Here is a 12713-nt window from a genome sequence, read left to right as displayed (position 1 = left end):
TTGGCTGATCCAATAGAAAGGGTCTTCAAACTGTTTAAAAATAAGTTTTATTATTTGAACAACAATATCAATATGCAATAATAATTTAATGAAAATAAATTTTTCTTATCCTGACAAGGGCATAAAAATTTGGATCACTAAAAAAGATATGTTGTTATGTTTCTTATATGTTTTCCAGCATAATTTTACTTTTTGGCTGAATTCTCTCATAGCTTGTCGCTAAAGTTCTAGCTAAATCTTTATTTATGAATGGTATATGCTATATTCATCTACATTAAAGTAGTCACCTATATCAGAAGAATGCTGTGAGCCCCAAACGAGATAATAAATGGAGAAGATTCTATAAATCTTAAGGTACTATACAAATGGCATGTAAAAAGAGACTGTTCTTGCTTAACAAAAACTCCTGTACAAGTTAAAAAATTAGTTTCATACTTTAATAACCTGCCTTCTTTCCCAAGATAGACTGTAACTAATTATCTCATTTTTCACTGCTTCAACACATAAGATTACATACTAAGTGAAATAGATACAAAAAAATAATTTATATATGTTCTGACAGGAAAGATTGGGAGAAAAAAGAAAAGTTCCATAGAAAAGGGAGCTTATGAGTTGGATTTTAAAAAATCATTAAGAACATAACAGGCAAAGGTAGGGAGAATGGGTATTGTAAATACAGAGAATAACAGCATAAACAAAGGCACCAAGGAACAATGGAGTGTGTGTTTGGGATCAAAGAACAGTGTGATTTACTTGGAGCACAGAGACTGAAGGACCAGGGGAATGTGGCATGAGAGCTCAGGAATGAGGGCATAAAGGGGTATGAAGTGATTCAATCCCAACCCTACAGTTTACAGATGAGGAAATTGAGGCCCAGAAAGGGTGATATCAAAAGATGATGTGACCATTTCTCCTGTTAAACATCCAACTACCTGAGAAAAGTTAAGGATCAGAAAAATGCAAATACAAATAACTTCATGGTGTCATTTCACAACCAACAAAATGGCAACAACAGCTAAAAAGAAACAAAACGAAGGCTAGCAGGACTGTGGGAAAACAAGAAGGCTCACACACAGTTAGGTGGAATAGTGAGCTGGCAGACTAAGTTAGAGGATCAGTCTGAAAATACAAAAAAGAATCATGAAAAATAGTTACCTACTGTGACCTAAAAATCCAGTTATGAGGAATGTGCCCTAAGAGAGTCATCAAAAAGAAAAAAGCATTATGTTAAAAAAAATATGCATGGTAAAAATTATGTAATAGTAAAGGAACAAAGGGGTAGCTATGTGGTACAGTGGATAGAAGTGTTGGGCCTAGAGTCAGGAAGACTCATCTTCCTGAGTTCGAATCTGGCCTCAGACACTGTATGACCCTGGGCAAGTCATTATACCCCCATCGGCCTCAGGTTCTTCATCTATAAAACGAGTTGGAGAAGGAAAAAGGCAAACCAGTTCAGTAGCTTTGCAAAGAAAACCTCAAATCATATAATGAAGAACTGGACATGACTGAAAATGAATGAACAACTACAGAAGGAAAAAAATATCTTTTGTGTGTACATTAGTTGTTTCTGAAAACACTTCACCTTCCTCAAGCTAACTGCTGATATCCTTCAAAGTGACTGTGCATAAGGAATTTCACCTCTGCCCTCACCAGTTTCCTTGTCTGTATAATTAGGGAACTGAATGATGTGATTTTTTCTTTAGCCCTAGATCTGATGGTCCAATGTCACTCTAGAATGTCTGTATTACTGTGCACAAAATAAAGTCACAAGACTGAAAATGTTTAAAAAAAAATTTGAAGTGATCTAAAAAAGAGATCAAGGAGAACAGAGTAAAAGAGAACTTGGGGCGGCTAGGTGGCACAGTGAATAGAGCACCAGCCCTGCAGTCAGGAGGACCTAAGTTCAAATCCAGCCCCCAGACACTTGACACCCTTACTAGCCATGTGACTTTGGGCAAGTCACTTAACTTCAACTGCCCTCCAAAAAGCCAAAAAAAAAAAAAAGTCATTGAATTACCTGAAATCTATATCCAAAAAAAGTGCTAGATTTCATATTTAAAGACATAAGAGAAAATTTCCCAAATCTCCTAGAAACAGAAAGCAAAGCAGGGATTTTAAAAAATATATCAGTTATCTACTAAAAGAAAACCCAAAGTGAAAAATCCCAGCAACATTATTTCCTAAATCCTGAGTTCAAAGATCAAAGAAAAAAAATTCTGCAAGTAGCCATGAAGAAAGAACTCAAGCAAAGAGGAGCAACTATCCGGCTCACACAAGATTTAGCAGCCACCACGAAAAATGAATGGAGACTTTGGAATGCAACATTCTAGAAGCAAAAAGATATAACCTCAAAATCAAGAATATCTTACCCAACAAAAATGCATATAATCCTACAGTGGAAAAAAATGGATCTTTCATGAAACAGAGACTTCTAAGCATTCCTGGTGAAAAAACCTGAGCTGTGTGGAAGTTCTCAAGTACAAATGCAGGAGTCAAGAGTAATAGTGAAAGGCAAACATGAGCAAGCAATCATGAGGATAACACAAGCATGAACTGTTGACATTCCAGTACAGGGAGAGGATACATGTGTCCCATCAGCACCTTATCATCAAAAGGAGTCAAAGAGGAAGTCTGTTAAGGCCTCTAGAGGGCCCAGGAGCAGTTTTGTTAGGACCTGATGATGTTAAAAGAACAACTGGGGAATGAGGGTGGAGAATAGGGAAAGGAAGGGTGGGCGAGATCATCTCAGATACTTTAGGTATGCAAGAAGAAAACAAAGAACAAAAGGAGAGAGTGAACAACACCTGAACCTTACTTTCATTTGAACTCCCCTCAAAGGAGGGGAGAACACACACACACACACACACACACACACATCCATGTGTAAAAACACATTACACTCAACAGGGAAATAAGAGGGAAAGAGGGAGAAAAGAAGGGAGGGCAGATTAAGAGAGTGATTCATGCTAAGCAAAAACAACTCTGTCAATGAAAGACTGATGAGTAAGAGGAGTTTAAAGGAAAGGGAAAAAAGGTTATGAAGCTGACTTTGGTCTCTGTGTGAGGAAAAGGGTTTAAGTGAGGCATGGGAGCAGAAGCAGATTGCATCAAACTTACATCACACTGCTGAGTTTACACCTTCTCTTACCGCCTTCTTTGTTATAAAAAGGTAGTAAGAAACTGACCAACAAAAATGACCAATAATGATTCCAGAGGACATGAAGTATGCTTCTCAGAAAGCTGGTACAGTGTGTGTGTGTGTGTGTGTGCGTGTGCATACACACGAGCACATGCACACACATGTACAGTTGTTTGACTTCATATTTATTACATGGATTTTGTTATTCCTTCTCATTCAACTGAGAAGTAGGTAGGAAGGAGAAAGGGTGGATTTTTGCTACTAGAGGAAGAAAATTAAGTTAAAAAGAGGCATATATTGAATGCAGCTAAGATAAGAAGGGAAGCATAAGCCCTAAAAAAAAATTTCAGCACCGTGAAGTCAGGCATATGAGGTTGAACTTGACTCAGTAGGCAATAACAAGTCAATGAAGATTTTAGAGGAAAAATGACAAAAACAGATCAGTACAAAAGAAAGATTATTTTAGAATCAATACACAAGATGGACTACAGCAGAGAATGGATACAGGAAGAACTATGGAGAAGGTATTGAAAGAGCTTAATAACGAATGATTGTAATTCAACAATGGCAGAGCAAACAGAGGAAAGGAAACAGACCTAGGAAATATGGCAGAGGTAGAAGTGGCAAGATTTCATAACGTGAGAGATATGAGACCAGCAAGAGTAAAAGTCATAAATGTGGGAGACTGGATAAATGATAAGACTAATTATAGAAATAATAAAGTCAAAGAGGGACAGATCTAAAAGAAAATGTAATGAGTTTAATTTTAGACATGTTGAGTTTGAAGTGCAGGTAGAAATGTACTACAAAGTGCTGGAAAAATGGGTCTGCATCTCAGCTCTGGAGACAAAAATTTGGGGAATAATTTAAATGGCTTATAAGCTATGCAGAAAAGACTGGTAGGTGAAAAACTAATAATATTTGACAATCGATAATTCATGAATCAATATTCAAAAAAGAATTTTCAAAAGAAACATTACAAGCTAATACACATCAAAACAAACTTGCAGCTTTACTGCCTGCTCTTGCAGCTTGTCTTGCACAAATATAAGAACTCTAAAACAGAACTTTAGCTCCATTATTATTACTCAGAGCCGTACTCACTTATTCACATGTAATCTAAAAAAATTACCTTATTACTGCAAACATGGAATTGAAGTTCTTGCATTCTCGACAGTGAAGAGCAATTTTAATAAAATGTTTAATAATCTTCATCCTTTTGAGCTGATTTGATTCTGTCAAAATTTCTGTTGCAACCCAGAATGTTTCTTGGTTTATAATGTTCTCAAACTCTTTCAAGTGAGCATTCCCTGTTTTGGAGTTCAACTTAAAAAGATCATTGATGTATTCAGTAGGCTCAATATTTCGAAATAATTCAAAGTCCCTCATTGATAGCTGGGTTGCTACCTCGATGGTACTAAGTTGCAATAAGGTTATTTGACTTTCTCTAAGTAATTCCTGGGCATCTTCGTCTGAGCACAGGGTTTCTGTTTCCATGTTATTTTTCAGATAGTATCTTTTAAAAAAAGAGAGACAGAAAAAAATTTAATCATTTAGCAAATACATATATATATATATACACATTTCATCTTATATATTATTTCTCAGTTACAATATTTTCTCCAAAATGTTTATTAAAATTAACTGATGAATCAATATTTGAAATAACAACCATTCAGCTGGTTGATAAGTGATTACTGTTATATGTTTACAAAAAGATAAATACATGAACTCTACCTTGACCTTACATCCATGCATCAATACTGACAATCATCTTCTGGCAGAAATACAGTAAGGACTAGTTAAAATATTAATGACATGTAGGTAATACTTTTAAGTTACACAGAGTGGTTATTTTTCTGACCCAAAAACCTAAACAAGTTATGAATAAATATTCAATAAATAATTCTCAAAAGAAGAATTACAGACGCTAATAACAACCACATGAAAGATTTTCCAAAACACTAATACTAAAAGAAACGCAAATCAAAACAACCCTGAAATTTTACTGCATACTCTGGCCAAAAAAAAGGGGGGGGGAATAAGTAAGATTGTGAGAAGACTAGTGCCACTGGTGCATTACTGGTGGAGCTGTGGATCAGTACACATCTATTTTAGAAAGCAACTGGGAATTATGCAAACAAAATAACTAAAATGTCCATCATCTCTGACTATGAGTTTCCATTGCTACATGTATACCATAAATATAAGCCATTGATTAAAAGAAAGTGCTGATGATGAGGTGAAGCAGACAGGAATAAACAGGATGCAGGATGTCACCAGCTAGAGAAGTGATCAGAGAAGACTATGCACTCAAGTCCCATTACTGTGGCCTTACCTGGGTGCTTTCACAAAGCACTACCAATTAACCTGACAATTCTTCCCCTCCCCTTTGCTATTCTCTTTGCTTACCTGTATGGACAATGGGACATCCTGGAGTAGCACTCCTTTTCCTCCCAGTCCATAAAACTGTACTTAAACCATACCTTTAACCTGGCCAACTGCCTCTGCCTCTTGTTGGAAGCAGGGCTGCTCGCTACTCCCTTCGGGGAGCAGGACTCACGGCCTATGCTCTATCTTTCACATGGAGTAGAGCCGTTGGGGCTCTGCCTCACAGGGAACAAGCCTGCTTGACTGCATTACCCCCAATAAAATGCCTTTCTTTAACTCAGAGACTCTTCGAGTGAATTTCATTCAGGACAACAGAACCCACATGACTTTATCCATCATTCCAGGTGATACTCCAACATTCTTGGAGTGCACCCCTGAACTCATCGCTTATGGACACCAAAGTAAATCACCATTAACTGGAAGAGAGAGATGGATGATTTTGCACAGCTCTTTCTCACTCAAATTGAATTGAATGCCAAGTCAAGAGAGCAACCTTGTGTTTTCACTGGCCCTCTTCAAATGAAGGATGAGCTACAACAGATCTACATGAATCTTGTGTGCCTCGCTACTACTGTAGTCTAAGTTGAAGCTTCTGGGTGTTTCTGTCGGAAGGAGTTGTAAGATATGATTGAATTAGGTTTCCACAGAAAATTATATAAATTATATAATAATAATAAATAAATTATATAAAAACAGAAATTATATAAAGCCATACTAATGTCAGAGACAAAAACTGCTTGTATCGAAGAATGGGGAGGTTGGAGCCTAAAACTCAGCATACCTAAGAAGGCCTCTTCCCATGTATCAAAAGGGACTGCCAGGTCACATGTCATTCAGAAAGACTAGGCTTCTTAACCCAGACTCTGTATAATAGGACTTTTATTATTGATATCCTGGGCTACAATCTTCAAACCAATGCTTTTGCCAAATCTATTAGTAATTGGGAGAAATCTTGAGAAATCTTTTCTCATGCTTTCTGATGCTGAAAATTGGGGAAGAAACTAAAAATATTCTGCTTGGCATTTCCTTCAATAAAGAATAAAGTATATGATGATGAGAAGGGAGGGGGATTTAATGAACCCCAAAATGTTAACCAATGGGATTTAAGGCATGATATTAGAATCTGAATGAATTATAAAAATGACTATGTAATTAGCTTAAATTTGTACTTGAGCCTTTTCACTAGTGTAAAAGGTCAAGTTATCCATCTGAAATGACATGAAATAAAAATTTTTTTATTTTCTTTTTGGAAGGGGGAAGGCAGGGCAATTGGGGTTAAGTGACTTGCCCAAGGTCACACAGCTAGTAAGTGTGTCAAGTGTCTAAGGCTGGATTTGAACTCAGGTTCTCCTGACTCCAGTGCTCTATTCACCATGCAACCTAAACACCCCCAAATCTTTTTTTTTCCAAATTCATTCATGGCCAGGTCAAATTCTTGGGTATTTCTGACATAGTGAACCGAGTTCTCAAGAGAAGGTTTTGCATTAGCTGTCTTTACTGCATTACTTGAAAGCAGGAAACTGCTTGGAGACCTAACCTTCAATTCAAAAGGGAAGTTGGGAAATGCCGCTACTATTATTTCCTTCTTCTTCTTCTTTATCCCCAAAAGCTGGGACAGTTTACTTTTGCTCTGATCAGTTTTGGGTTTTGATTTCTTAAAAACCAGCTTTAAAAAAAGTCCAACCTGACTATGCCTTTAAACCCAAATCATTCTGGCTTTCACTGAATGGCTAATAAGGGCCCCAGTCCAAGTCCTCAGAGGATCATTGTTTAGGTTCTGAGGTCCTAAGTGAGTGTAAACAGCAATTGTTTTCTATTAGTGTCAGAAACTCTGAGGGTCTTCCCCTCCTAGACCTAGCCTTTGTGATGGTAAATTAAGCCATCTTTTTTTTTAATTCTTACCTAGCCCCTAGTCATTGAATGAGCATGGTCTCAGACACACTGACACCTGGGAAAGACCTTAATTTAGAAAGACCAAGGTCACCCATTACATCTTGGTGAATCACCTCTTCAGCTTGCCTTGTCACCGGCCCATGATGACCCTGGAGGAAAGAGTGACATTCAAATGGAATTCACAAACCAGCTAAGACATCACTCTTGTGATGTCATTGGTCGTCTTTGAGAATAAAGGGCAAACAACAAACCTTTAACTGAAGAATAGAAGAGAATATTACTGTATGTGAACGATGAATACAGAGAAACATGGAGAAAGCTACACAGCATGAAGAATGAAGGAAACAGAGCCAAGAAAACAACACAGACAAAAATTACAAGGTAAATGGGAAGAAGAATCACATTATCCAACATGATACAAAGAACAAGCATGGTCCCAAAGCGATGAGACTACACCCCCGGCTGCAGACGTAGAAGGTTCACATATTGGGACATCATAACATCAAACTTTTTTGATGTAATAATGAATTTTGCTGATTTTTTTCCTTTAAAAATATTTCTTATATTTCTCTGGAAGGGGTATAGAGGAGTATTGGGAGAAAGTCTAGCTATATGAAAAACAAAAGATATCAATTTAAATTTATTTTTTTAAAGGAGAAGATAAAATGACCATGAAGTATACACTTTCTACACTGACCTCTAAAACTCTACATATTAGGTTGGTAAGTATATCAACATGCCTAGTAATATTACAAATATGATAAAAAAAAAATCGAAGCCACTGAAAATAAAAATAAGAAAAAGAAATAATTTCGTTTTGACTAGGAAATTTTAACCTTTTTTTGTGTAATGGACCTCTTTCTGGCAGTGTAATTAAGGAAATGGTAATTTATTTTTTCCCTATCCAAGTTCATAAACCCCCTGAAATCTATCCACAGACCTCTGTGAACTCCAGTTTAAGAACATCTGTTCTAAAACATGCTGTATAATAATTCACTCTAGTTCCTCTTCATTTTAATGTTATATATCAGGGATACTAGTTTTCCCACATCAGTGGCAAAAGTATCAAGCACCTAGAAGGTACATTATACTATGCTAAGCATTTCATAAGGAAAACTCTGAGAGAAAAGTGTCCTGTTTACTTTATAGTGCTTACTGTAAGCTCTTTTCTCCATTTTTCCTAATATAAGTGTAATACACTGGAAAAAGAATAATCCAGGGAATGATAGGAAAATTCTAGGGACACAGGAGTCCTAAATCCAATTCTACTCCTTCCTATTTGGGTTCTGAGTTTGGTCACACTCCTGCTGGGGTGACCTCAGTTAAGTCACTTCACTTCTTTATGCCTGTTTTCTCATCATTAAGAGGAGGGAGTTGAAACCTTGCGGTCAATTCCAGCTGTAATTCAATGACTTTGCAAACTCTTTGCTCTAGTCAAGCTATCTCATAACACACGGCATTCACTCATATCTTCAGAGATAACTGGAGCTGGAGGGAACACTGGAAATCACTGAAAGATATATCTCCACTATCATTCCCTTCATTGTAAAGATTGCTTATTGTTCCTTCCCTGATGCCAATATATCCAAGTCTCCCCCATCTCCCTTTAAGCATTAAATTGCTATAATATTAACAACCTCCACAATTCTTGAACTAGAAAATTAAGCTACCAGGAATTATTTCTTTAAAAGTAAGCAAATACTCATCTTTTCAATTTCAAAGACAGATAAAAAATTGGGAGGAAAGAATTCAATGGGAATTTTGGATAAATTTAAACAATAAAATTGAAACAATTATGCTCATAAATTTCTAATGTAACACTGAAAGTATTACTTATATTTTATTACAAATGCTTTAAATTTTGAGATCATACCCTCTAACAAGCAAGGATATATTTACCTTCCGTTTAGTTGAATTCTATCTGCTAATTTGGAGAACTGATCTGGTAGTCTTCTCTGCTTTATGACACCTTCTGGACTAACAGAAACCTCACAGAGGGAATATGTTTCAGGGGCACCTGTTAAGCTGAACTCATGTACTGCATGGGAAACAACTTCTTTGGCTGTGGTGTCCTTACTGATGATAATGTAGCAGCTTTGTTGATCTGCTTTAAAAACTCTTATAACTTGATCCGGAATATCTATGTGATTAAAAAGACACAATTATTATTTTCATAAAAATTTTTAAATGTTTTCATTAACTAGTTTTGAAAAGAATAAATACAAACACACGATGTTTTTAGTTTGTTAGTCTAACTTGGGAGCCTTTTATTTGCATTTATTTTGCAATGCAACCAAATTAAAGAGAAGAAGATAATTTAGTCTTGTCAATATTCAAAACATCACGAACATAATGAAAAAAATAGTTAGAGGGACTGGACCTGTACCTAGGAAATTCCCATATATGGAAACTTCCTGTACAAATGTACAACAGCACCTTCCTCGCAAGTTAAAGTCCTAACATTGCCTAGAGTGAGAATCTAACTGTACATGAAGAGAATCAGCAACAAATCCAATTAAACCTTCCTTTTGGGAAGTGATTCACCCAAGAGAACAGTGATTTACTAGAACAGCTAATGTCGCATCTATTTCTTTTGATTGTTCCTCCAAAATTATTTACACTGTACCATACTGTCTACTTTCTAGGTACTGGAGAATTGATCTGAGAAATTACAATTTCCTTCCCTTACTGACAATTTCCAACTCAGGGCTATTAAAAAAACCATTTGAATATAAACTATTATTTAAAAAAACTGTCATGATTTGATACAGTAACTTCTAGATTTAAGCCTTTTAAAATTATTGTCATAGAAAATTAACTAATCATATATTATATTTGGATATTTAGCAAAAATGACAATACATAAATAACAACTTTTAAAGCACAGGAAGCAATTTATTAACAATAAAATACAGTACAAATATACTATGCAAATAACTTGCAATCCAAAACATACTTACAGTAAAAACCAACAGCTACAGGAAGCAAAAACAAAACAAAGCCATTCTTTTAAATTCCAATCATAAGAAGCAAAATATTAAACTAATCCTAAGGCTTTTTTTTTAGTTAAAAAAAATGTTTAGCATGCAGCACAAAAAGAAATCTAATCTACTTTGATAAACCTTAATAAACTTGACCTGATATTATTGTAAGATACTTCCAAAAGTCTGCTCTCATGTGCATCTTACTAAATGATCTAAAATGAATACTTCAAGTTTAATATGGGAAGAATACCAGTATCCTCTAAGTGAAACTACTTTGGTAAACTTGCATCATCAGATGGTTTAATAACTGTATTTCTTTAATATTCCTTTGGAAAATGTTGCTGTGAGGATCTTTTCATGTGAATACGTTCTAAGAGAATTCTGCTTTATTTAGAAATAAGGACTTTTAAAATTTATAGCTAACCCCAATTGCCCTACCTTCCCCCCTCCAAAAAAGCAAAATAACAATAATAATAAATGAATGAATGAATGAATGAATAAATAAATAAATGAAATTTATAGCTAAGGTATACTTCTGAACAGTTACCTTATAACTGACTACATACAATGACATGAATGCTACATGAAGATACTGGTGAGGCAACAGAATGTATGTTTACATGTACATACTCACGGGTATATACATGTGCAAACCAAAATACTAAGTCAAGACAAACAGTAAGCATATTCAAGAAGAAGGTTTTATTTACAGCTGATTTACAAAAACTAATCACTGTTTTATCTGAGCAAGTCCATATATCCAAAGACCCTGAAAAGACTGCCTGTTAAATCTAAAGCGATTCTGGGGAAATTCTATTGTATTTTTTCATTCATTCATGGATAATAATGAACTTAAGAAAAAAGGCTTTGCTTAAAACCAATATATCAACAAATATATGTGTGTGTGTGTGTGTGTGTGTGTAGACACACATACAAATGAATGAAGTAAATTAAATACCAATTCATTAATTTGATTTGAATTAAATACCAATCCCTTGTTTCCTGCTAAGAGGGTTTATCAAGATATAACTTATACTGGCATATGTGTATTTTCAGGCATATGTTGATACTTGTTCAAATCAAGGAAAACTATTAACAAAATAATCACCTATCCTTTTATTTTTACTTATTTTCTAAGGTAATTATTTATGCAAAATATTTGTCAATATTTATGCAAAAATTTGTCAACAAATGAAAATGTTTCTATTTTTAACAAAGGTGTATCTAATTTTCAAGTTTTATATTTTTTTTAACTAGAGAAGAAAGGTTCGATAATCATTACAACAGTGATAACCAAGACATAAGGTTTTTATTGAATAAATATTTATGAAAACAGAAGTAAACCGCAGTATAGGATGAAAAAAAAACTTGCTAAGTATTGCTAACTTTCAATATTTATAATCTATTGTTTAAGCCACCTGGATAGAAAGAAGGAAAACATGAGGAGTTTGGGACATTAGATCAGAAGCCTGGCACAGACTTTAAGAGCTAAAAGGGACTTGAGACAACATCTCATTCAATCTCATTGAATGGACGAGGAATTGATACCCAGAGAGTTTCAGTGACTTGCTTAAGGAGCAGGAATTAAAATCCAGGTCCTCTAATTCCAGCATGCCTTTCATTATGTCAAACTTGCCACGTAACACAGAATGCTTAAGAGCTTTAATTGGGCAGACTAATAGGCAGATTGTTCCTCTATCCAAAGTACGGAAGCTAATGTCTTGATCTATAAGAAATATTTTATATTTCAAAAGCTGGTCTAACAGTCACAGTGAAAAAAAAACTACTCCTGCTCATGAAGAGAGGATTAAAAGGGGAAAAAAGACAAGCAAAAACCTAGAATTTCTGCTTATCATCACTTGGGGAATTACCGTGGCACGTGGATTATTGTGGCAGAAGAAGCGAAGACAATTATAGAGAATCCTGAGTAGCATAAACTGATAAGAGAGAAGCAAGCAGAATCAAGAGCCCAATTTACAAAATGATTCGGGCACTGAAAAGGAAAGTAACTCTGAAGAACTTAAAAGGCCATGCCGAACCACATCTCCAGAGGGCCTTCTGATAGCAGAAGTGGTAGATGTAGGGTGAGAGTAAAACACATCAAGGAGAGAAAACATATCTGAACTGAAAAAAATTAAAACCAAAATTCTAAAAAATAAAGCAAGCAGAAGGAAGTAGAGATTTATCGTTTCATACAAAATCCTCTCTTGAATTGCTGCTACACTCTTTAAGTGATTATGGAAATGCTCTTTTTACCATTTTAGTTCAGAATAAAAACAATAAACATACAAATCATTTTATACTTA

General features: G+C 35.2%; 1 protein-coding gene across 7 annotated transcripts in view; it reads right to left on the bottom strand.

The window, feature by feature from the left end:
• RAPGEF6 (Rap guanine nucleotide exchange factor 6) overlaps positions 1–12713 on the bottom strand; it is a 188539-nt gene that overhangs the window by 42762 nt on the left and 133064 nt on the right. For all 7 annotated transcript variants that reach the window (XM_069091817.1, XM_069091821.1, XM_069091820.1 and 4 more), the window contains 2 exons: positions 9323–9563; positions 4272–4655 (listed from right to left, as the gene is read on the bottom strand). In XM_069091817.1, the coding sequence (XP_068947918.1) occupies positions 4272–4655; positions 9323–9563 (625 nt within the window). The remainder of the gene's footprint in view (positions 1–4271; positions 4656–9322; positions 9564–12713) is intronic.

Source organism: Petaurus breviceps, unplaced genomic scaffold (genome assembly GCF_028583685.1).
Source record: "Petaurus breviceps papuanus isolate PSGF00001 unplaced genomic scaffold, PetGlider_PUasm1.0 189, whole genome shotgun sequence".
Lineage (NCBI taxonomy): Eukaryota > Metazoa > Chordata > Mammalia > Diprotodontia > Petauridae > Petaurus > Petaurus breviceps.
The sequence above is the reverse complement of the archived record's forward strand: the minus strand, read 5'-3'. Positions and strand labels throughout refer to the sequence as shown.